Consider the following 25,341-nt stretch of genomic DNA (forward strand, 5'->3'; position numbering starts at 1 on the left):
GCCCCTGCCCCCGGCTCCTCCCTGCTCAGGGAGTCCCCGCCCCCGGCCCTGCCCCCACCTCCTGCACGTGCTCCTTGGCCCGCAGGTCCGAGGGGTGCATGAGCGAGCCCATGACCTTGACGTTGCCGTGCACCACCAGCGCCTCATCGGGCCGGTCAGTGTTGATGCCCACACGGCCATGGTGGAAGACCGTGTCCGGCACCTGCGCCCGCTGCCACAGCACCTCGCTGTCACTCTCAAACTGGCCTGGATTGGAGGCCTGGCAGGAGTTGGGGCTGGATCAATCCTGGGGGTTGGGGGACGCGCAGCGCCCTGGGAAAGGGGGAAACCCCGCTGCCACCCCTCCAGCTCCAGCCGGAGCTCCTCACACCACCATGCCCAGCTTAAACTGTCCTCCCATGGCTGCAACTTTCAGAAAAGCCACTAACCCGGTCCTGGCCACCTCCACACTTTATTGTGAAGGAGACACTGGCCCTGAGAGGGTGGGAGCCTTGCCCAGGGCCACACAGGATCAGCATTCCAGCTCCTGACCCCTGAGGACCCTGTATTTCCCCTGGGTACTGTTTCTCCCAGGTCTGGGGAAGACTCTCAGCCTTCTGTGGGGAGGTGGCCCTCACCCGGACGATGATGCGCTCTGAGATCTGGGCGGCCAGCGTGTAGTTCTGATTTTGTGCGTGGGCCTGGAGGGCCACCACCAGCATGAAGTACCTGGACACAAGAGGGTCTCAGAGGGGCCCAGGGTCCTGCCCCATCCCCCTCCCACCTCCACCAGCCTTTCTGGGTCAGCTGTACAGTGTACTTGGTCCTCTCCCCCAGGCACCAGGGAGGAGAGCATGAACACCCCCACCCTACAGAGGAGGGGCTTCCCAGGTGGCCATAGTGGTAAAGAACCCGCCTGCGAATGCAGGAGACAGAAGAGACGTGGGTTCGAACTCTGGGTCGGGAAGACCCCCTGGAGGAGGGCATGGCAACCCACTCCAGTATTCTTGCCTGGAAAATCCCCATGGACAGAGAAGCCTGGGGGGGCTACAGTCCATGGGGTCGCACAGTCAGACACGACTGAAGCGACTAAGCACGCACTACAGGGAAGGAACCTGAGTCTCCACTAGGGGGCAGAAACAGCTAGGAAGCCGGCTTCCGCTCTCCCATCCGTAAGTGGTGAAGGGCTCTGAAGCCCAGGTCCATCACCTGGGAAGTGGGTCAATCTCTGGGACTCTGTGCCTGGCAAGCTATTGGGGGTGAGGGGACACCCTCCAGCCCCTGGTCTTCAGAAATGGAGGGGCTCTGGGGCAGGGGCGCAGCCCGCTCACCTCTGGTCGGGGTTGGGTTTGCCCTTCTTGCGCATGTTGTTGGCGGTGGTCTCGCTGAAGTGCAGCCTCCCCACAGTCACCTTCGTGACCTGTTCGGGGGGCAGATTGACCCTGCAGAGGAAGAGCAGGGTACTCAGGGGCCAGGGAAGGGGGGCTGCGGAGAGCCAGGCCGCGGAGGGGCCCCGGGGGCAGGAATGTGTGGGAGGGGCACATTGTGGGTGCCTTCAGCCCTCCTTGGCTCCTGCCAGGGGAGCCCTCCTGGGGACCTCCCTCCCCACACACACAGCTCAGACACTCACGTGACGGGGTTGAAGGGCCGCTTGCTTCGGTCCGACTGCGACTGCTCGATGTTGATGGACTGGTTCAGGGCCTCCAGCTGGGGGAGGAGCAGAGGCCAAGGGCACCTCAGGGCCCAGAGTCTCCCCACCTGGTCCTGCCCTCCTCAGCCTCCCAGCCCAGGCCCAGCCCAGCGGGAGCTCCTGAGAAAACTGAGGCCCACCCTCCCCTCAGCCCACAGACTCCTGTGCCTTCTCCTACACCGCCGTGCCCTGCATGGGCCCACACCCACACCACTCTCCCCACCTATGTGCACACACACACAGGCAACTTCGCTGGCCACCAATTCACACCCACGCACTCTACCCATCTCCAAGTACACACCCCAAATCAGCCTCCACAATCACCCATGTGTGCATGCTAAGTCTCTTCGGCCCTGTCTGACTCTGCGACCCCAAGGACTGTAGCCTAGCAAGCTACTCTGTCCATGGGATTCTCCAGGCAAGAATACTGGAGTGGGTAGCCATTCCCTTCTCCAGGGGATCTTCCTGACCCAGGATTCGAACCCATGTCTCCTGCGGCTCCTGCCCTGCAGGCAGATTCTTCATTGCTGAGCCTCCCAGGAAACCCATCCACAAACACCCAGTCACACCCAAAACCACACTCCCCAGACCCCATCCCACTCCCAGGCCTCTCAAGCCCTCTAGAGCACCGGCTGAGCCACAGCAATGCCAGGTCCAACTCATGACGCGGAAGGAGACACACGTGGCCAGGCCATCAGGGAGCTTGTGGGCTCAAAACCAGCCACCACCACCGTGGTGGTGCTGGACAGGGAAGGGCCTCAAGTCAAGATGGGCCTCAAGATGGGCCTCAGGGCAGGTGTCCCCGCAGAGGCAGCAGTGTGAATGGCGAAGGTGAAGGAGCAGTCAGCCAGGGGAGGAGGCAGGCAGCGGGGTTCAGAGGGCGTCCCAGTGAAGGAGCCTCCTGGGGGGAGGCAGGGGCTGCGACTGGGCACAGTAAACCAGGGCTGGGGTGAGGATGGGGGTCCTGAAAGCCTCTGCTGGCTCAGCCTAGCAGTCAGGGCCTTGCTGGGGTTGGATGGGGGAGACGGGGTCCTGGGGGCCTTGAATGGGTAACGTCGGGTCCACCTCTGTCTCAGGTGGAACAGGAGTCCGGCTGTGGGTGGTCAGATAAGGAGGGGGCCAGCCTGGTCTGGGCAGAGATACGGGGAAGAGAGGAGGGGACCAGGTTGTGGAACGTTCCAGGAGAGAGAGCGGGGCCTAGTGCATGGTGAGAGGTGAGCAAGCAGGTCCTAGATTCATAGTTTGGGTAACCAAGGCCCCGGGGTCCCATTCCCGGAGAGGAGAGCCTGGGGAGGGTGAGTTTGCGGGGAGTTCATTTTGGGATGCTATACTGAGGCAGCTGACAGCAGGGTCAGGAGCGGGGTCCTGGCTGGGGGCACAGACTCGGGGTCACAGGGTAGAGAAGGAAACGGGAAACAGAACCGAGAAGAGGGCTGGGGGGCATGACCCTTAAGGGGCAGGCATGGGAGTTCAGGTGGGAAGAGGGGGCTGGACTCAGCACCCAGGAGTCTCCTCAGGACACACTCACCTGGCCTCGGGCTCTTCCGGCTCCCCCAGCCTCCTGCCCACCCTCCTCGCCGAGCCCCAGACCTGCCTTCACTCCGTGCAGCTTCAGGTAGAAGCAGTCCAGGGGCTTGAGGCCTTCGGGTGTCTTGACGTACTTGGGCTCACCCAGCATGCCGATGTACACCGTCACCTGGAAGTGATTCTTCTTCTGGCACACGAAGGCGTCGTCGCCGACCGAAAAGTTGAAGCCCTTGTCGGCGTCCACGCGGTAGGTGAGCATGGGCCTGGGGGCAAGTGAGGACACTCGACCGAGGCCCCCCAGCCGGGCCTGCCTTGCCTGTCCTGTCCATGGCCTGTATCCCCAAGCCAACTTCCTACCTGGTGCCCCCATCTTCAAACCTCTCTTGGGACTACTCCCACTTCTCAGAAATGGAAACTGAGCCCCCCAGGAGGATCTGAGCTCTGATCTGACAATGCCTCAGCCAATCTTCCTCCCTTACGTGCCTGGGAGCACCGCGCCCCGGTGATGGGGGAGGCTGGCAAGACCCTAGGACGGGAGTGAGCTCCTGACAAGGGGGCCTGACAGCCCCTCACCACACTTGGCTTCTTCCCAGAATGCTGCCCGAAGCCCCCTCCCTCCAGGGAGACAGGGTGAGAGGGGATGCGTCTGTAGAGCCTCACTGTGCCTGACAGCTGGTTGCCATGGAAACGGTGGAACCAGGCGCCGGCTCTGCACGGGCCCAGCCCCTGCCCACCAGCTTGCTCAAGCCCCCAGACATCCTCATCCTGACTCCTGCTCGGTGGGGGCAGGGCTCTCTGGGCAGCCCGCACTCAGCCTCAGTTTACCCATCTGTTGGTAGGAAGGTGTTCCAGGTCTGGGCTCTTCAGGGGATCTCCAGGGGGTAGGAAATGGGGAGACTATTGGCCCGCCTTCCCCCAGGTCCCCAGGCACAAGCAATGCCCCTGATGCCCAGGCCTGCCTGGAGGAAGCTGGGCAGGGAGAATGTTTCCAAACTTGGAGAGGCCTTTGGGCCAGGCTAACATCTACGGAAAGACGCAGGGCTCACTGCTTCTCCCTCCCTGGGCTCCGCTCATCTGCCAGCCACCCAGAAAGTGCCTGGACCACACTGCGGGGGGCCTCAGGTGCCAACTTCCTGGCCTTGGGACTTGAGGTGGCAGGGCTGACCTGAGAAGTATCGCCATAGGAATGAGGGGGGTCCTCACCAGGCCATAGGGCTGGACATCCAAAGACCACTCCCCACTACCCGGATAGGGTCTCAAAGGATCCTTTAGCCACTACATCAGCTGGACAGCTCCCTGCCCCAGCCATGAGGGCTTTGCGCTAACAACCCCACAAAGCCTGGGACCCCCAACTCCAGGAGGCTGGACTGTCTGTGAGAAGGCAAGTCCTGGACACCCTGCCCAGGCCTGGCAAGGTCCAAAGTGAGCTGATGGTGAGCCATGCTCTCACCCCTCGCTGGCCTTCTGTGGGAGTGAGGGGAGTGGTCCCAGAGTGCTCCTGGCTGGGTCCCAGGAAGCTGAATCCACATGGGTGGGTGCTGGAGCAGAGCTAGGAATGCTGGGGCAGCCTCTGACCAGTCCTCCCCCACCCACTGGTCCCTCCCCTGCAGGGAGGGGGCTTGCTGGAAGGGCCTCCCTGACACTCAGCTTCCGGCTACCTTCCTGGAATGCTGGAGGAGGGGGGAGGGGGGGGGAGGGGCCAGAAAACACCCCTCTCCACCCACTGCTGCCAGACTCGCCCCCACTGGCCCCTCCCTGGCCAACACCACCTTCTTAAGGAGGCCTTGGGCTGGCTCAGGAATCAGGAGCCCTGAGTGGCCGTCCTAGCTCTGCCCTGAGCCCGTTCGCTTTTCTGTGAAAAGGGACTATCTTGTTCCTAGGGTGCTTCCAGCCCCGCTCTAGGATCCTGAAGCCAGGGCTGGGGGTGCCCAGATGGCATGACCAGGAGGGGTGGTTGGCGGCGGCGGTGGTGGTGGTTTAGTTGCTAAGTCGACCCCATGGATGGTAGCCTGCCAGGCTCCTCTGTCCATGGGATTTTCTAGGCAAGGATACCAGAGTGGGTTGTCATTTCCTTCTCCAGGGGATCTTCCTGACCCAGGGATGGAACCCAGGTCTCCTGCGTTGGCAGGAGGATTCTTTACTGAGGGGAGGGGCACGAATCACTCACAGCTCCTTGTAGTTAGCGTCGTACAATGTTGCCCACTTGTTCTGCTGATGCGGTTGCCACTTGATGGACTGGTAGTTGGGGTCCAGGTAGGAGCCACTGAGGCTGTCACTGTCCTGCAGGAGACCTGGAGAGAGGGAACGGCCATGGGCCCCAAGCCCCGGGCCCCACCCCCCCAACTCAAAAACCTGAGCAGGCCAGCCGTGTACCTGGTGAGGGGGCACCTGGTGGGTGCCAAGGGGGCGTCTGGACCCGGGCGATGCTGAGGGGCAGGGAGCCAGGCCCGGGTGAGAGCGGGCCCTGGGGAGGCCAGGGTGGGGAAGGGGCTCGCGCTGGGTGCGGGGGCAGAGCCGTCACAGTCCCAGGCTCCTGTTTGATCATTCCGTTCAGCATCTGGGCGTTGAGGGTGTTGGGAGGTGATTCAGAGTGCTTCCTCTTCTTGGAGGGGTGTGGGGGGAGCCTGGGGGATACAGGTGTGTGTCATGGGGGACCAGTCCCCGACCTGGACCCTTACCACTGGGCAGCACCCCAGCTCCCCTCTCTGCCCTGTTCCAGCAGGATATGCCCAGCCCAGTGGTCACCTCCTGCAGGAAGCCCACGTCTTTACCTCCTCTGTGCTCTCCCATCACTCTGTGCTATCATTATGTGTCTGTCCCTCCTCCTTGCCCCCCAGGCTGTGGAATCCAGGAGGGCAGGACCACACCTGACTTGTCCGTGTGTCCCCATCACAGCCAGCAACTAGCCTGGTGCATCAAGTGCTCAGAATCGTTGGTGGAATGAATGAGTCTGTCCCTTCCTCGTGGGGTCATTCTCAGCATCACGCGTTATAGTGAGGGCTCTTTGGAGAGCAGCCTCCAGAAACAAGCCAGAGGGCCTGGACCACCAAGGCTGGGAGAGTTTCCTGGAAAAGGGGCTGATGATTTGCGGGGGCTACGCAGCACCCTTCCCCCTTCTGGTTTACAAAAAGCTTTGCCAGTGGAATCGTTCCTTGAATGAAATCTTTCACGAAATCTCAAATGTGCAAAACAGATAAAAAGATAATTCTGCAGCTGGAGTCAGAGCGGAAGTAGTTCTGGGTCTATAGAACCTCCTCAGAAACATGAGGACTCCGTGGTGGTTAGAAAGTCACTGCTATGTGGGTAAGAGCACCGGCCCAGGTTCAGGTTGTGGCTCTGCCCCTTCCTACCTCCGTGACCTGGGCAAGCATCTCCTCCCTGCCCCCATCAAACCTCAGTTCTCCTACTGGGGCAACAGGGATGGCCATGCTCATCAAATAAGTTAATAGTGAGCATTTGGCCTTGACTGTAAATCCCCTAGGCATTGCTGAGCATATACATATACATTCACTGACTCTGGGGTCAGAGCCTTCTGCCCTTCCTGGGTTCATCCCTGCTCCTACCTGTCTCTGTCCTGCAGCTGCTGCCCTGAGGCCCACCCCCCACGCCCCCACCAGCCCATCTCCCCACCCACCCAGGAGGCTGCCCGGCTCTTACTCAGCTCCGTGTTGCTGGAGCAGCTGGTGGAGCATCTGGGACTGCTGGCCGTGGTGGAGGTCGGTGGGCACCAGCCCCTGCCCCATGGCGGCATAGGGGGGCATCGGAGGCTCGGCCTTCATGTACAGGTCCCGCTGCAGGACGGGGTAGTGCGGTGGGGGCGGTGGGGGCGGTGGGGGGCCTGGCAGGTGGGCTGGAGGTGGGGGTGGGTGCTCCAGGCGGGAGGGCACTCCCACGTGGCACAGGGTCTCGGGGGTAATGGTGCGCAGGAGATGGGGGTCTGTGGGAGAGACGCGGGCATGGGGCTGGACATTAGGTTTCCAGGCACCAGCTCTCCCTGGGGCAGGGTCTCCTCATACCCACCCCCTCCTGAGCCTGGCCTGGGGGCTGCCCTCCCACCCATCCCACGTGGGAGGAGGCTGGGCAGCCCAATCCTACTGCAGGCCTGGGCGGGGAGGCCAGACCCTGTCCAGGGGGTCGGCAGCCTTTCACCCCATCCAAGCCCGCTCCTTCCCCAGGGCCAGGCCTGGCCCAGCTCCCTGGGGAGGACCCACATCCCAAGGCTCTCCCCCAAACCCCTCGCAGGCCTGCTCCTCCTCTGGACTTCAGGCAGGAAGGAGTCTCCGGGGACCCCCAGCGCAGTCCTACCAGTGGGGGGGGCCCTCCTCCCTCTGGCAGCCCCTCTACCGGGCTTCCAGGGGCCAGCCCCCCAGCCTGAGGGGGGAGGCCCCAGCTCCCTTTGTTCCCCAGGAGGCATTCCAGAGATGTTTCTGGTAAGATAAACAGAACTCTTGACCCCTCTCTGGGCCGTGGGGAGAAGGCTGCCTGCCATCCTTCTGCTCTTGGCCACCTGGGGGCCACGGCACCCCTGAGCACCCCCCAAGGCGCAGTGGGCCCAGCCAGCGACGAGGCCTGCACCCAGGCTGCCTCCCCCAGCCGTCCACTCACCGCCGAAGGGTGCGTCCATGATGGCGCAGGCGGGCAGGCGGGTGGCATCACCGGCAGGGACACTTGCTCAGAGGCCGGGCCGGCTCCCCACCCGCCCACGGGGAAACAATAGCCAGCGCCGGGGAGTATTTGACCAGCGATAATCTGGGCCTGTTGGGCGGCCGCTGCCCCCCCCCCCCGCTCGCTCCCTCCCTCCCGATAAGGCCGCCCCAACCACTTGCCCATACCCCAGAGGGGGAGGGCGGTGCCCGCCAGACTCACCATTCACCTGCTGGGGGGAGTAGGCCTCGGAGCCCGAGTCTGGGGGAGAGTCTGGCAGGGTGCTGTGGAGGAGAGGGAAGGGCTGTTGGTTGGGCCACAGGACCCCTGCCTTCCAGTTGGGCAGCTCTTCTGCGGGGCAGGGTCCCAGAGACCCAGGGGCTGGAGGCCTCGAGGTCTCCCCCCTCCCCTGTTATGGGCATTTCTCTTTACCAGCCCCCTTGGGGTGACCGGCAGGGCCCGGGGCTGAGTTGCGGGTGGGGGGCCTTGGGCTCCCACCCCACATCCCCTCAGACCTACAGGGCACTGGGGGGCCTGTCACCTGTGTCCCTGATGCTGGCTCAGGGATTCAAGGACTCCCTCCCCAGACCCAAGGGCCAGGCCAGCTCTTTCCTTCCTACACCCACTGAAGCCCCACTTCTGGAAACTCTAGGGGGTTCTAGGGGGCTGGGCCTGGGAGATGTCAGTGGGTCACTGGAGGGGCTGCCCTGCCACAGGCAGGTGTGGGCTGGGCAGGGAGCCAGCTTGCCAGGCCTGTGCTCATAGGTTTTGTGTTATCAGTGGTTCAGGCGAGAAAGAACAAACTCGACTCTGAGAGGTCAGTACGTCCTGCATGAACCCTGCGCTCGCCCGGACCAGAAGGTGGTGGTCATTTGCAGGGGGCTGGCTCTCTGGCCATTGTGGCCCCCACATCTGGAAAGACTGCCCACCGTCAGGCCCAGGCAGCGTCTGAGGCAGCCCAGTCACTGCAGACATGGCCCTGGGCTGATTGAGGGTCCCCAACTCCTCTGGACAAGCCACCCCCCACCGGCTCCCCCAGGCCCCATGGGTGAGGACGACAGGAAGAAGCGATGGGGACTCGGTCCTTGCTGTGGCCCTCGTGGCCTGGCGGGCTGACTGGGGCCTCTCCAGCTCCGTGTCCGTCTCCCACCTGCTCCCTGCACTGCCCTGACAGTGGCCTTGTGTAAAGGCCCTTCTCTCCCTCCAGCCCCTGCAAACACACGTGCCAAATCCACAGGACCTTGCCTTCTTCCTCATAACTCCTCACAGTGCTTGAGTTGCTGATTTACTGATTACTAACTCCCTTCTCAACTAGACCCACTGCAGGAGAGACGAGCCTGCTTTGTTTTCCACTTAGAACAGGGCCTGGCAGGGGTAGGGCGTGTGGGGCTCTGGACAGGCGCTTTCTCTCCCTGGGAAATGGCTTCCGTGGGCCATCCGAATCCTGCTGTGAGGGAGACGGGGTTCTACTCGCAGGCTGGCTGGTTACAGGGTCCCCCAGGGGCTGGCTACTGGGGCAGTTGATGAGCTCATATAGAGGCCTGGGGTACAGCAGCCAGCACCCAGCAGACGCTTGTTAGGTGGTGTTAGTTCTCTTCCTTCCCTGCCCTTCAGGATCGGCGGCTTAGGGACAGCATCTCGGCCTGAAGCGGCCAGCTGCCTTCTGCCGCAATGGCTCACCCCTGCCTGGCCTCCCAGTACTTCCTCTGGGCGTCCTCCCCTGATTCCCACAGTCATGTGACAGGGCGGAAGCATTTGGGGCTCCCTTTACAGCTGGTGGTTGCTGAGGCCCTAACCGAGGTTGCAGGTTGCAGGTCAGTACCTGGAAGAATGGGCTTCCCTGGGGGCTCAGCTGGTCAAGAATCTGCCTGCAATCCCAGAAGGCTGGGAACAGTGGAGCTGCAGGCGGAGCCTGGCTGTCTGACGGGTGCTCCCAGCACCCCACTATCCTTCCACTTAGAGATGGGGTCCCCTGCCCCCTGCCTCAGCCTGGGGGGAACACAGAACTTTCTCTCAGCGCCTCTGCAGAGCTTGGCAGACCCATGCTCCTTGCCTCTACGTGGGCTGGGCTGGTGACCACCTGGAACCTTGGGTCACAGCTGGGCCCAGGCTGAGCCCCTGGGTCAGGCGGGGATGTGGGCTCCTTGGAGAGGAGCCGGGGAGGACCTGGGGGTGGGGGCTGGCTTGTCCCCACAGCTGCACTGACTTCAGGTCCCACACCTGCACCATCGGCCAACTCCCTGGGGCCGTGGAAAACAGCGCAGTGAGGGATTTGGGTGCGCCTGGGGTGCCTGCACCCCTGTGGAAGTGCCCTTAAATGCAAACAGTCCTGCCTCCGGTCTCAGCCCCTCCCCCGACTCTCCACACAGCTCGGGAAGGAGCCTTTTCTAGCACTTACATCAGCCCTCATCACTCCCCTGCTCAGAACCCTCAGCTGCCCACTGCCTCAGCACAAAGCCTCCTTAGCCTAGCCCTGGAGACCCCGCCCACCACCACCACCTTACTACCCACAGGGCAGCCGGCTCCCCACTGCCCAGCCTCAGCCCCAGGCCCACCGTCACTGCGCCCACACCTTGCCTGGCCCTGGGCCCCTGCGTCTTACCCCGCCCGCCGCGCTCCCTGCCCTCACTCACCCGGGGGCATAGGGAGCCTTGGGCTCTGCCTTGATGGGGGGCCCAGAACCCCCCAGGAAGGGCTTGGGAGCAACACCCATGCCGTTGTTGTTGTTGCAGTTGAGCGGGGCGCTGTAGCTCGGGGGTGGGAGGGCCCCATGGCGCCCTGGGGAGGGTCCGCCCCCCGGGGGGCTCAGGTGGTGGACCCCGCTGGAGCCGGGGATCGCTGGCTGCCCATGGGGGTAGGAGGCCGCACTGGCTGGAGCAGAGATGTCAGGGAAGCAGCTGCGGAGAAGGGAGGAAGCTCAGCGCCAGCAGGGGGCCCCCAGCCCCTCCCGAGGCCCCACCCAGCGGGGCAGCGTGGACCCTGCAGAGGACTCAGAGGCCGGGGGAGCGGGAGGAGTGGCTTTCGGAGGCGGGGCGTTGTCACGCCTCCCAGGTGAGGCCCGAAGGGCTGGGGGTGGGGCCACTCACAGGTCTGAGGCGTCCTCCTTGCTGATGTACTCCTCCAGGATGCTCGTGTCTATGTTGGAGGGCTCCAGGGCGCCGTTAATGTCGTGGCCTGCGGGGAGGAGTGGACGTGAGCCAGAGCAGAGATCCGGCAACCCCCACACCTGTGTCCACGTGGAGGGAGAGCCCTTCACGGTCACCACCTGCCGCCCCCAGCCCACAAGGCCCCCTGGACTCCCCCTAGGAGGGGAGGGGGCCCACAGTCTGGATCTGGACAGACCCACCGCCTCCTGCCCCTCCATCCCCTCTCCCAGACGCGTGACACGAGCAAGTTCCTTGTCTTGTCTGTAAAATGGGGTGAACGTGTCCCCGTCTTACAGGGTGCCGTGAGCAGCAAACAAGGTGCCGCCACCCCCACGGACTCGGGCCGATTCGCTGACTCTGTCCTGCCCTGTCCTCCAGGCGGCAGTTCCAGATGGCCCAGCTGCGAGCAGCCGGGAGCATCAGGCCTGGCTGGGCTGGACCACACATCCTGGGTGGGGGCGCATGGGGTTGGGGGAGACTCCTGCACCCTAGGGGGTCGGAGTCAGGAGTGCCCAGCCCACCCTCACAATGAGGGCGAGGGTGCTGAGCCCAGAGGAGGAAACAGCCTCAGAGAGGTTCAGCGGGGAATAGTGGGGGCCCCACCAAGGGGAGGTACTCTCAGAAAAGACGTCCCCATGCTCTCGGGCATCAGTAGGGGAGGAGATGGGGAGGCACTGGCCTTTCCCCTCCCGGGGTCACCTTGCAGGGAGAGTTGGAGGGTGGGGTGATAAGGGGGCTGACGTGGGAGATGCGTCAACCCCGATAATGGAGGCTGGCCCCACCCACCCTGTTAGCCTGGGCTGGCTGGCCCCATTGAAGCAGGAGGTACCCCTCCCACAGGCCCCTAGGCCTTGAATCTGGGGTCTGGTCCTCATGCCCCCTCCCCTGGTGAACCCTGGGAACAGACCTCAGGTCCAGTAATAAATCCTAGATCACCTACTCTCTGCTGTGTGACCTCGGGCAGGTCACTCACCCTCTCTGAGGCTCAAGCGCCTCAGTAAAATGGGGACACAAACAGCTAACACTTTACAGGGTTGTTCTGAGAATGAAACCAATTAAGGTATATAAAGGGCCCGGCACATAGTGGGTGCTCAGCAAACAGTGGCTGTCCTCACTCCCCAGCACCCAGAGCCCTGGGGTCCCCAGGAACCCCCAGCCCAGGCCTCTCCCTGGCCCTGGCCGGCATTTCAAGAATGCTGAGCCCCGCTTAGGTGATTAATGAGTGGCTAAGCCCTCCTAGGAGTCACGCGCTGCCTGGGACAGGCCCTCCTGCCTGGGCTCACCCAGCCGGGAACAAGGGACTCCCACCAAGCATCGCCAGTGGCTGTCCGGGGCAAGGGGAGCTTCTCAAGCTGGGAGTCCTGACCAGGCTGCAGGCCGAGATCCTAGGACTCCGGTCACACTCCGGCCCCCACCCCGTCCTTCCCAGTTAACTGACGGTCCCATTTATTGAGCGCCTGTTGTATGCTGGGTACTTTTGGAGCCGAGTACGTTAATAATCATAGGAGTTTATTCTATGCAAGGCATCCTACAGGCCCTTCCCATGCAGTGAGACACTTCATCCTCCCAACCTGTAATGGTGACAGTGACATGATGATAATGATGGCAACAGGGGCTCCCACTGAGTGCCCACCAGGCCCCAGTGCCCTTCTAAGTGCTTAACGGATTTACCTCCCAATCGCCCCTGAAGACCTGGTGTTTGTTATTAGCCTCATTCCCTTTGTCTAGAGAAGCCAAGTCTCTTACCCAAGGCAACAGGGCGAGGAGAGGCCAGGGGCACGGGAAGGTTTGGTTGGTGGTGGCAGAGGCTTCCTGGCCATCCTGGGCGACCCCCCTGGATGGGGAGATGGTCCCAAGGGAGGGAGGATCGGGCACAGGGAATGGGGAGGGAGGAGGTACTGGAGCGTCACGCCCACCTTGGCCGCTGAAGCTGCAGGTTTTTGAGACTGAACTTGGAATCCACGGTGAATGATGGGGTGATGGAGTCATGGTGTTGCTATTTATAACAGGCCAGGCCCCCTCCTCCCCTCCTCCTCCTCCTCCTCCCCTGGCTAGGAGCACTCCTAATCACCCCTAATCCTCCTGCCCACCTCCCCCCACCCTGGGGATGGGGGGGGTGCTCAGACAGAGGCATCCTGGGAGACCCTAACGAGAACCAGATGTGGTTGGGGGGAGGAGAGGCCCTCCGGTGCCAGGGGCCGGGCGGACGGGAGGATGCAGGAGGGAGGGGTGAGCCACTGGGGCAGGGTGGGGGTGGGCCAATGGGTGGGAGAGAAGTATGAGGTTTGGGGGGCTGGTGGGCCTCCTGAAGAACACTGACCCCAAATATTCGCTTTCTCTGGGAGTCCTCGAGGCCTGCCTCGTCCTCTCCCTGCACCACCCATCCTAAAGGGTCCAGCCACTAAGCAGATGCCCCCAGTCTGTCCGTGAACCACACTGGAGATCTCTAACCCAACGTTCCAGCCCAGGGACTCCTGAGGCTGGAGCAGAGGCCCCCAGGAACCCAGGAGGAAGGCGGGGCACCTGGGGCACACTCTTGAAGGTGCCCCCTTCCCCACCTCTCCCTTAAAAGAACCCTGGAAATCGCTGAGCCAGGAGCAGACACCTGTCAGGCAGGAAGCTAAAGAGTGTCTCCTGCTGATCCTCAAGACCTCCGTGGGAGGTGTGGAGGCTGCCCAAGGTCCCACAGCCTGAATGTGGCACCACCAGGTCACAAACCAACATCCTTGCCCTCCTTCTCCCCAGACCCTCCAACTTCCCATTGCTTGGGACACCCAGAACCCTCATGCAAAGCCTGGCAGCTGGGCCCCCTGCCTGTCCCCACGGCTGCTCCTGCCCCAGTTCCTCTCCCTGCGATTCTCCACGGCCCAGCCCCCGCCTCACTCCCTCCTGGGACAAAAAGCCCTGCTTGCTCATCTGGGCCTTGGCACGTGCTGTTCCCTCAGTTCAGTTCCGGCGCTCAGTCGTGTCCGACTTTGCGACCCCATGGACTGCAGCACACCAGGCCTCCCTGTCCATCACCAACTCCCGGAATTTACTCAAACTCATGTCTACTGAGTTGGTGATGCCATCCAGCCATCTCATCCTCTGTCCCTCACGCTGTTCCCATTCCCCATCACTCGTTAGTTTTTGCCTTAAGTCTAAGTTCCTCCCAGAGACTGTGTCTGACTCTCCCAACCCCTTGAGTGGCAGCCTTCTTTCTACTTTCTCATCAGGCTCTTTGCTCACACTCCCCAAGGGCAGAGTTGGTCCTCTGCCCACCCACAGCCCCCATTCACCGAGTGGCCATTCTGCCCAGCCCCATGTCACACACTTCATACAGCTTTTTTTTTTTTTGGCTGCACGGCATGTGGGATCTTATTTCCTCAACTAGGGATTGATCCCATGCCCCCTGCGTTGGAAGCACTGGGTCTTGACCACTGGACCATATATAACTCATATATAATTCTTATAACAATCCGACGGGGTAGGTGGTTTTCTTGTTCCCTGTTTCACAGATGAGGAAACCACGGCTCAGAAAAGATAAACGCCTTTCTGCTGCCTTGCAGGTATGGCAGCTGGGCTGAGTCCTCCCTATTCTGCCCTCTGTGGCTTTAGCATCTAAGCATACCGTAGGCACAAAATAAATGTTCACGGGATGAACGAGCAGAGTGGCAAGCGGGGCCCTGGAACCAGGCCTGCCTGGGTCTGGGGACCTCCACCTGGCTGTGCTGCGGTCAGGGTCCAGGGCTAGACAGTGCCCCTCCAGGCACCGCCCCTGCCCCACTGAGCTATGCACCCCAGCTGCTCCTCATTAATTAGGCCCTTTATTACCTGCTTTTAACAGGAGCCAGACACTGCTCCTTCCCAGGGAGACAGGGATCAGGGCTGTGGGAAGGAAGCCCCCTGCCCTCCTCTCTCCTCCTCCCTCTAAGGCCACCCAGCTGGGCAGAAGGGGAACCCAGGGGACACAAGCCAGGTGCGGGCTGAGGGCGGGTGGGGGCCCAGGTGGTCCTCCACCCTGGACCCTTCCCTTCCTCCCCCCTCATGCTCACGCCCCCTCACCACCAGCTGTGGCCGCTGGCTGAGTCTCGGCCATTGTCCCGAGGAACGGGGGAGGGTGGGGACACGGCACAGTGGGAGGCTTGTGCCCTGTCCACACCCTCCCCCCCACCCGTCAATGGGGCACTTGTCAATTCATGCCCCAAACATGGCGGAAATCCCGTCGGCCACGTGGCTGTGGGCAGGGCAGGCCAGGGCCTAAGGATGCCGGCCGGGCCTAGCTGATCGGAACCTGGGGCTATCAGGGCACAGGTCTGTCCTCTCTCTGTCAAGTGTCCACGCCAGGGATCCTGCCTCCAGACAAGGGCTGGGCCAGGGTAGCAATGGTCGGGAGACTGCCTACCTTGGCACTACCATAACACCCTAAATGGACCCCTGGGGTCAAAGAGACCTGGTTGGTAATGTGGGCCCCTCCTTCATTGCTGTGTGACCCTCAGTAAGTGGCCTGACCTCTCTGGGCCTTAGCTTCCTTCTCTCTCAAGTGCAGAAGATTCCTGCATCATGGGGTGGTCGTGAGTCTTCAATGAGATGGTGGGAGAGCTCCTCACCCCAGGAGGCCATTCCTCAGTCAGCGTTAACTATCCTGCCTCCATCAACCTTGGGACTCCCGTCTCCTTTCCTGCCCAGGCACAACCAGTGCCATGTTGTTATTCTGGCACTCCTGTGGCATAGTCCAGCCTCCAGGACTTGGCTCTAGCCATCCCCACTCCAGTGGGTAAGACTTCTGTGACTGCCTGCCTGCCCTGGCAGTCCTTCTGCAATCACCCCACTCACAGAGGGCCCCCAGTGCTGTGGTTTCATCTCCCAATATTGACTGAGCTGACCAACGTGTGCCAAACTAGTTCCCACTGGGACAGGGCACATGGGCTCTCACCTCCCTTGGTCTGGACTTTCTATCTTTATTAATATGACCTAGGATTAATATATGATAACTAATTCAGGCTTCAGATTGTGACCAGAGCCTTCTCACCCAAAATGCCTTCAGGTCAAATGCTTGATTCTGCAAGCTACCCTCTGCATCTCAGCATCAAATCCCCAGTTAGCCTGGGGCTGAATGACAAGGATGTGGCTCTGGAGTCATTGCCAGCAGGTCCTTAAATCTGATCCACGGTTGTCTTTGTTCCCTCTCAACTTCTTGTCAAAAATGCAGTCGAGTCCTGCATCCTGTCTGCAGAGACCCTTCTACTCCAGGGGACCTGAAATCTTTAGCCCCCTCTGGGGTATAGCTGTGTCCTCCTTGGGTCCCCACACAGCTGCCACCCTGTCCTCAGATCCACACAAGGCTGAACTCTCAGCCCCGAGATGCTCCCAAGCCAGGTTCAACAGAGCTGGACCCAGCAGCTGTGGCCCCTTCTTAGGGAAACCGCATTGGTCCCTAGGGATTTCTACTTTGCTCTGCAACCCCCAACCTTTTCCCACAGTGACCAGGCCAGGCAGGCTGGGGAAGACCCCTCCCCACAGAGATAAAATAGGTACCTTGCAGCTCGGGGTGGGCTTACCAGGGTCACCTAGGCCCATTTGTGTGCACACACCAGCAGGCCTCACATGCACGTGTGCACACAAGGGCACACTCCCAGGCAGGTATCCACTGGCACATACATGATCGTGTACATCCAAATATACACCTATGCAGAGGAACACACGCCAAACACTGACACACACATGTGCACACACCTGCATGTTCCAAGTATGCTCATTCATACATTCACACCATTATTTACTGAGCATCTACTATGTATCAGTCATGATGGTAGGCTCCAGAGATGAAGCAGTAAACAGATAAAGCCTCCTGCCTTGTCCCATTCATGGGCCAGGGAGGGGGCCTAGTCAGGGGACGACCTTGCCTTTGGGACCAGAGCAAAATAGCGAAGGGCAAGCTGGGGAGACGTGGGCACACCCTCTTTCCCAAGAGGGCCTGGGGAGGGTGGCAGTTTGCACGAGGAACCCCCCACTTCCCCTTGGCTCCCCTTCACTTTCTGGCTGCCCTTCTCCCGGTCTCTTCACACCCACTCCCGGCCTGTCTCAGTCCCCTCTTCTGTATCAGATTTATTGGCTGTACATATAAATTAAACTTTCCTTAAAAAAATAAAAATAAAAAACCTCCTGCCTACATGGAGCTGACATTCTGGATGCAGAGTCAGGTGACAAGATAGATGGGTACCGCACAGCATTTTAGAAGGTGACAAATGCTATGGAGACAATAAAGCAGGGAGATGGGGTTGGGGTGCTAGGAGAGTGAGGAGGAGTTGCGATTTTAAGCAGGATAGCAGGGAAGGCTTCACAGAGCAAAGACAGGGAGGAGGTGAGCCACACGGACAACAGGGAAGAGCATTCCAGGCAGTGGGGAGCCAGTGCAAAGGCCCTGAGGCATGTTCACATCTCAACACACCTCACATTTCTACACTCTTGCCCACAGTGCTTCCCCGGTGGCTCAGCATGTAAAGAATCTGCCTGCAGTGAAGGAGACTCAGGAGGTGTGGGCTTAATCCCTGGGTCGGGAAGATTCCCTGGAGGAGGAAATGGCAACCCACTCCAGTCTTCTTGCCGGGAAAACGCCATAGAGGAGCCTGGCGGGCTACAGTCCGTAGGATCGCAGACAGTCAGACACGACTGAGTGAGCACGCACGCGTGACTACAGTGCTTGCTGACCCGAGGCAGGCCCAGGCCAGCACACCTCCCCATCAGCTCCAGGTGAAGCCAGTCCAACTCCATCACCAAAGGCAGCCCCCTCCAAGTTAGCAAAGCAGGGGATAAGGATTCCCCCCTAACCCCCCAAGACCACAGACCCCAGGAGAAGAACCACAGCGGGGAGAAGGGAGCACGGGAGACTGAGGTGATGAAGAGGGGAGTGAGGGGGGTGGGTCCCCAAGCTCCTCCAAGAGACAGAAGCTGTGGTTGTGCATTAGTGGGGCCGGAGGGATCTAGGTCAGATGGAGGAAAACCTTTCCCACCGATGAGCAAGGAGGCAGGGAGAGGCCCGGAAGCCCTGAAGCCCACTGTCCGTGGTCCAGGCCAGGGGCTGCTTAGGAGTCAATTGCTCCTCGATCCAGAATTTTCCCTTCCTTCCTTCCTCCAGCCTCAACAGTCTTGGGGTCTCACTGCTTCTATCAGACAACCTTGACCATCTGAGTGAGGGGTCTGAGACCCAGAGAGGTCCAGGGGCTGGACAGCAGTCACCCAGGGGTGATGGGTCAGGACCCCCAGCATACAGATGAGAGGCCCCCTCCCTCCCCACTCCAAGCCAGTACCCAGCTGTGACGGGCTGCAGGTCAGGAGACAGGATCCCATCCAGCTCTGTCACAGCCGCCCTGAGTGAGCCTGCCCCATCGCCTCCTCCTCCTACCTCAGCAGCCCCCTCTCAGAAGTGAGGGGACCCCAGCCGCACTTCCATAGGGCCCCAGGACTCCCGAGAGACAACACACACCTAAACCTCCGGCCTGGGTGCGGGCAGCAAAAACAAAGGATGGTCAAGCCCCTTCCCCCAGCCACCAGCCCAAGTTCCTCATCTCTGAGCTGGAGGGTGGGGCAGGCCCCCCGCTGGAGGCACTGGGAACCAGGAGTGGTATCAGGACCAGGCAGGGCCATGGAGCGGCCTCTGAGTACAGGGTGCTCAACGAGGTGACAGCTTCCCTTCAGCCCTGGAATGAGCAGCCCAGAGAGGGTGAGGGGCTTTCCCAAGACACACAGCACCAGCCACAGGCCCCAGTCCAACGTTGGGGGTACCGACCTACCCTTGGACCGATAAAGCGGGGAGCATAGTACCTGGTGTGAGCCTCCCAGGGGAGAACAATCACAGTCCAGGTTACAGTCCTGGAGCGGTACCCCACCAGGCACCGTCCCAGACCCCCTTTACCTAATCCCCACGGAAACCCTGAGAGGCAGGTACAATGCCTACAGCTGTGTTCCCATTCTACAGATGGGAAGGTGGAGGCACAAAGAGGTTTAGGGACAGGACCAGGAGAAGGATTAGCAGCAGAGCTAAGGACAGACCCACAGCCCACCTCAGTGAATGCTGAGACCCACATGGGCTCAAGGGGCTGCCTAACATGCTGGCAGCAGGGGCTGGAGACCAAGACAGGAGAGGATGCCCCTCCATACACACACCCAGGCTGTGGGGGAAACTGAGGCCCAGAGGAGGGCTCGGTGAAAAGGAAGAACGTGGGAGAAAAAGGGCATGCAGCCTGGTTAGGGCGGGGCCAACCCCGGTTAATAATTCAGTTAATGATTTCTTCTCCCCATCCTTATCGAGTGGGCAAAGTCCAAGGGCAGCAGCCAATCAGCAGCCCCTGCTGGGCAGTTACCCAGCAGCCTCTGCTGCCAGGGCCCCCGGTCCTGTGAGGAGTAAGGGAGCGGGGGCCAGTTCCCCAGGAAGGGGCCGTCCTGCCCAGAGCAACCTATCTTTCCCCCCAGCACCCTGCTTGGCTCTGCCTAAGACCTCCAGGGGCCCTCTGCCCAGGCCCCCAGACTCAGGAGAGGCCCTGGGGTTGGCAGGCTGGAAGCAGCCTGGTCCACTCTTCTGCGCTGAGCCGGGCCCCCGACCCTGCCTCTGTTCACAAGGTCATTGTTGCTTCCATCTCCTGCCCCCTCCCACCCCATGCGGCCCTGCGCTGGGTGCTGAGAACAGGGGGATGAGTCAGGCTGCCCCCCACCGCCCCCACTACCTACCACTTCCCCTCCAGCTGGGGTCAGGACCTAGGGTGGTGGGGCTGGAACAGGAGTCCTCCAGAGGGGCTCTAGGCAGACTCAGGAGGCACCCCATCTCATCCCCTTGAGAGTCAGGGGTCTGGTGGTCTCCCTCACCCACTGACTCCCCAGGGCTCACTGTAGACAGGTGGACTCGGGCACAATGCCTGGTCACAGACCGCATCTCAGCCCCAGACTCCCGTCCACGGTGGGTGTCCTCTCCCATGAGTGGTCAGCTGGGCTCCCTGGGGGCCTCCTCTGGAGGCAGAGGGGCTGGTCCCCATAGGAAAGTCACCCTCCCTCCCCAAGGCCCTGGCGACGGGGCGTGCTGAGGCCTGGGTATCAGCCCTGGTTCACCCGGGCTGACCCCCTTCTCTCGGAGCCACAGTCTTGGGCCCTGGGGAAAGTGGGCCAATGCCATCCCTCCCCTCCCCATCCCAGAGCTGAGGAAGGGTCAAAACCAGGATCTGGTGTTCTGGGGTCGGTGAGGAGCCCAGCGCCCCCTCCCCCCGTGTCCAGTGTATATGTCCTATTGCGAGGTCAGGAGTTTGCCTTTGTTTGGTGGCTAAAAAGAATCACACTGGAAGCCCCTGCTCTGGTCCAGCCTACCTGCCTACCCCAGGCAGGTAGGGGACATGAAGCCAGAGAAGGGAAGTCACCAGCCCAAGCTTCCCATCATGTCTGGAAGGAGTGAAAACCTGGCTCCCACCTCCAACCCTCGCAGGGCTCTAGAGGCCAGGGGAGGCACCTCAGCCTCTGGGTGGCCTCTCCAGCACATGCTGGCAGCCCAGCTCCGCTCAGTCGCTTCCTCCATCCCCACCGGCTTTCTGAGGGCTGACCGCTGTTCACTCACTCCCCATGTGTCCCTGGAGCCAGAGGCCAGCACCCTCTGCCTTCTAAAACATCCCTCCTCCCCAGGGCTGGAGGAGAAGGCTCATCAGAGCCCAGGGCCACATCAAGACCTTCTCTGCCACCCACTCCTGTCTTGCAGGTGAGGAAAAGGGGTCCAGAGAGGGCCACACAGCTCTCAGTGGCTGAGCCCACCCCACAACCTCTAAGACCCCATAGGGATCCTCCGACGCCCCCTGGTCCTGGCCCTGACCAGCTCTGGGAGCCCCAGGCCCCAACCGGTCAACGTGATGAGGAGGACATCTGCCGCTGTGTCCTGGTTACCTGCTGGGAGCCAGTGCATCGTGCCCGGAGGGTCCACTCTCTGCAGGCCCTCTGCCCGCGGGTCTGGGCGGCCGCAGCCTCCCTCTAGGGGATTAGCAAGGCGGTCACGGGGGCCCGGCTGTACCAGCCTCGAGGGGGCCGCCCTGTCCCAGCCTCCCACCTGAGGCTCAAAGCGCCTTAGCCTCCAGCCCCCCACCCTGGGGCCAGGTACAGCCTGGCCCCCCACACTTTGCGGGCAGGACCCAGGACACACACCTAATGTGCCTGGAGAGGGGGCCATGTCACACGAGGGGCCTGGGCATGCCCTGCCCCCTTCAGTCAAACCCTCTCCCGGCTCCAAGCCCAGAGCTGAAAGCACAGACCTTGCGCCTATTTACCCACTGTCCTGGGGGGTGACCACACCAAGCAGGACCCGGGATGAGAGCCAGGTGTCCCCCAGCCCCAAGGGACATACGCATCGTGTCTCCTCCCTCCCCATGGAACAACACATCTGCCACGATCACAACAGCACCGCTGCCCACACTTTCACACTTCCACTCATGAGCACACTCACCAGCACACCCCCCACCCCACCCAGGGGCTCCCTAACACCCACACTGAGTCCTCCACGTGCCACTGCCCACCAGATTCCCGGCCAGGCCTTCCCCAACCAAGCTGCCAGGGAGACCCCAGCCCTCAGCGCCTGCCCCACCTTCCCCCCATCGCAGGCTCTGGGAGCACTTTTCCAGCCCCTGGCTCTCTCCACAGACATTCTTGAGTCTCCTCTTATCTCTCTGGAGGGAGCAGCACAGCCTCCCCGCCAGGCCAGCCAGGCCAGCCGCATGGCTGAGCCGTGGCGTCAGCCCCCACCCCCACCCCCCACCCACGGCCAGGAGGGAAAGTTTGGCTCCAGAGACAGGGAGCCTGGGCCAGCCAGGCCCACCCCTTTCCCCGGGCCCAGGGTCCTGGGGGAGGAGGCGTGGGGATATCTGCAGGAAGCAAGGGGGTCTGGCTTGTGAGTCACTGGGACGTCTGGCATGCTCAGGGCACCCCCAAAAGAGTAGCCCACAAGCAAGGACGAATGTCCCGTTCCTACCTCCCCAGGGTCCCCATAAAGCCCCTCAAGGCTCCTAAAGGATGAACAGGAGCTGGGGAGGACCAGAGACCCTGGGACCGATGGGAAATGTCAGGACCCTCAAATGGCTGAACCACTCAGGATCAACCATTCAACCTAGTCCCAACCTGACTTCTTGGATCTGGGGCTGCTGGGGGTCCCAAAAACTGGAGTGGGCAGGCCTGAGGCTTGGGAATGCCCTTACCTGGGCTGTTCAGCAAGCTTTCTCCCTGTCTGTGACTTCCGGCCGGGGAGGCAGCAAGCAGAGTGCACAAAGGCTCCCACTCTCACCCCCCCCGGAAGTCACAGGGAGAAACTGAGCCAAAGAAAGGACTTCCTCGCTCCCTCACCGGACTCCAAAGGGATCTGGATGCTGGGCTTGAAACCTGGGCCCTAATTCCCTGCCCTGTGTGCCCTGTGGGCCATCCGCAACTCGCCAGGGGCAGGTTCACACTGATGGAAGGTTCTGGATCATCGAGTTTTGCATTCTGAAGGCAGTGAGGTGCAGAATATGGGCTCAGGCACTGGGGAGCGGGTAGGGGCAGAGGGTGGGCAACCGAGGTGGGTGGAGAGGGACACAAAAGGACCCAGAAGGTCTGGCTAGATGTTCCAGCAAGGGTCTGAGAAGCTGGGGGATGTCAGCCTGTGCCTGTCCCCCTCCCCCACTGTCTCTTCCCTCCTGAACTCAGCACCCAGGAGGGGGACAGCCTGGAGGAGGGGCGGAGGCTACTCAGGAAAAGGGGAGAGGAGTTGGCGAGATGAAGGGTGCAGCGCCCCCAAAACCACTGCTCAGGAGCGGGGAGAGGGCAGAAGAAAACACTGTAGGGTGTGTGTAGATCCCAGCCCTGGCAAGGGTCCTGTAGGGTCAAGGTGAGGAGAAGAGGTCACTCCTGGGACAGGGGCACTGTCTGAGGGGGCAGAGCTCCAGGGACAGGTGTGAGACACAGCCCAGAGGACCCTCAACGGGTTAGCAGGAGGCAGCCAGAGGGTCTCAGAGGGCGGAGGTGGCTAACGGGATGGGGGTAGGGGGGTGGTGGTGCCAACTTCAAGAAGGTTCCAGCCCAAGGAGAGCATTGGAAGGGGGGGGGGGGAATCCCGCCCACAGAGGAATGCCGGAGAGGGGTCCCCCAGCCCCAAGTAGGGGAGGGGTAGCTGCTTCCAGGGAAAGTTCAGCCGTGGGGGAGGGGGCGGCCTTGGAGAAGGTGGGTGATGGTCCTGAAGAGGGTCTCCCCATCTTGAGGGGGGTCGTAGGCTCCGGGGAGCACCATGGGGCAGGTCCCAGCTCCTAGGAGTCAGGCAGGGGGGAGCGGGAGCAGGGTGCCAACCTGAAAGTCACGGCAGGGCGCCTGGGTCGTTAGGCGGGGGTCTCTGGGAGGCACGCTGGGGTACCAGACTAAGAGGCATGGAAGACCCCCAGAAGGCGTGCTGGGGGCTCCAACCTAGAGTGGGTTCCAGAGAAGCACAGAGACGATCCCCAGGGTTGGGAAGTGTCAGAATTTAGAGAGGACTGCGGGTCCTGGAAGGCGTGAAGGAGGGCTGAGTAGGGACGGGACGCAGCTCCAAGGAAGTTGTGTGTGTGTTGGGGGGGGAGGCGGTGCACAAGGAGGGGGAGCCCAAGTTCAGCAGAGGTGGGTATTAACCTGCTGGAGACGGAGGAGGCCCCCCGCACAGAGGAGCCGTTCTGGCGGGGTCCTGGCGTGGCGAAAGCACAGTCAGAGGTCTCAGTCCCCAGGGAGACCGGGTTGGGGGCTCCCAGCCCGAGAGAGTCGCCGTCCCGCCGGCCCCGCGCGGTCCCTCACCTTCGAAGAAGCGCTGCAGCGCCTCCGTCTCGTCCACCACCTCCATGTCCGGCCTGCCCGGCGCGCACTCCGCCCCGGCCCCGCTACAGCCCGGCCCGGGGGCGCGGCATCGCCGGCGCGGCCAGCGCGACAGTCCCGGCTCGGCTCCCGCTGCGGTCCCGCCCGGCCCGCCGCCGCGCTCGCCCCCAGCGCGGCCCTGGCCCGGCCCCTGCCCGCCCCGCACGCGCCCCGCCCGCCGGCCGCGCGCCGCGCCCCCTGCCGGCCCTCCGCAGCCCCGCGCTGGGCAGGACGGGCGCGGCTCCTCCAGGGGGCGCTCAGCGGGGGCGGGGGGTGGTCCTAATCGAGGTGCTGGGGGATCGCTGCACCGCCCGACCCCTGTGCTGCGAGAGGGCAGGACCCCTGCAGTCCCCGCCTGCCCCTGGGGTAAGAGAAGACAGCGGGCTTCTCAATCTTAGATGTTCAGAACCAAGCCTCAGGGACAGCCCCCGTTTCCTCTGCTGACCCAACGCCCATCTCAGCAATAATAACTTGCATTTGTCAAACATTCGTTCGGGGCCAGGCCTATCCTGCGTGCTCTACGGGAATCATCTCTGAGTTCGTCCTCTCAGGCACCCTACGAAGGATACACTATTATGTGATTTTACAGATGAGAATGCTGAGGCTCAGTGAAGTTCAGTACCGGCTGAGGAAGTCTGTCCTGTGCAACCTTGCAGTGATGGGGGAATCCCTCTGTCCTCCGTCAGGGTGGCCGCCAGCCACATCTGGCCCCCGAGCACTTGAAAAGTGGCTGTTGAGACTGGGAAACTGACTTCTCAATTTTTAGTTAATTTTAATTAGTTCAAATTTAAATAGCTTATGTGTAGCTGCGGTATTGGACAGTCCAGGTCTAACTGTTTCAAAGTGATTAGGGTCGAAGGCAACATCAGAGCCAGGTCCTGGCTAACCCGGGAAACTGCCCCATCCGTCATCCAGGAGGGTCCCCTCTGAGTGAATCCACCAGCCTTCTCTCTCTGTCTCCGTCTCTGTGAGCGCCTCTCATTTCTTTTTTGCCAAACATCACGGCCTCTCTCCCCACTGATCTCCTCTATAACCCTCCCACATCACTCTTGTTGTTTACCTATTTTTATTGTTTATTTATTCTTTGGCCACGCCACACAGCATGTGGGATCTTAGTTCCCCAACCAGGGATGGAACCCCCTCTACCCCCGTACCCCTGCGTTGGAAAGCACAGTCTTAAACACTGGACAGCCAGGTAGTCACCCAAATCACTCTTTTTAAAATGTAAATCAGATCATGTCACTTCTTTCCTAAAACCTGGGGTTTCTCTTTGCACTCAAAATAATATCTAGGTCCTACCATGCTCCTGCAAATGGCATTATATTTGTGTATGTATAACTGATAGGCTTCCCAGTTTGTGCTAGTGATAGAGAAACCTGCCTGTCAATGCAGGAGACTTAAGAGACATGGATTCGATCCCTGGGTTGGGAAGATCCCCTGGAAGAGGAAATGGCAACCCACTCCAGTATTCTTGCCTGGAGAATCCCACGGACAGAGGAGCCTGATGGG

The 25,341-nt window shown here is 61.4% G+C and overlaps 1 protein-coding gene across 2 annotated transcripts in view; it reads right to left on the reverse strand.

Moving 5' to 3' along the window:
- Positions 1-23,944, reverse strand: part of MYRF (myelin regulatory factor) — a 35,191-nt gene extending 11,247 nt beyond the window's left edge. Inside the window, exons 1-12 of one of the 2 annotated variants that reach the window (XM_081536640.1) lie at positions 23,776-23,944; positions 10,927-11,014; positions 10,474-10,737; positions 8,063-8,124; positions 6,854-7,133; positions 5,570-5,820; positions 5,364-5,487; positions 3,264-3,459; positions 1,610-1,686; positions 1,311-1,421; positions 618-708; positions 59-259 (exon numbers count right to left, since the gene is read on the reverse strand). In XM_081536640.1, coding sequence (XP_081392766.1) covers positions 59-259; positions 618-708; positions 1,311-1,421; positions 1,610-1,686; positions 3,264-3,459; positions 5,364-5,487; positions 5,570-5,820; positions 6,854-7,133; positions 8,063-8,124; positions 10,474-10,737; positions 10,927-11,014; positions 23,776-23,821 — 1,791 coding nt within the window. In that variant the 5' untranslated portion in view covers positions 23,822-23,944. Of the gene's footprint in view, positions 1-58; positions 260-617; positions 709-1,310; positions 1,422-1,609; positions 1,687-3,263; positions 3,460-5,363; positions 5,488-5,569; positions 5,821-6,853; positions 7,134-8,062; positions 8,125-10,473; positions 10,738-10,926; positions 11,015-20,883; positions 20,903-23,775 lie in introns of those variants that run through there. The other variant, XM_081536641.1, reaches the window with a different exon arrangement.
- Positions 23,945-25,341: the final 1,397 nt, after the last annotated feature.

Source organism: Giraffa tippelskirchi, chromosome 10, assembly GCF_054371585.1.
Source record: "Giraffa tippelskirchi isolate mGirTip1 chromosome 10, T2T-mGirTip1v1.2.pri, whole genome shotgun sequence".
NCBI classification, from domain to species: domain Eukaryota; kingdom Metazoa; phylum Chordata; class Mammalia; order Artiodactyla; family Giraffidae; genus Giraffa; species Giraffa tippelskirchi.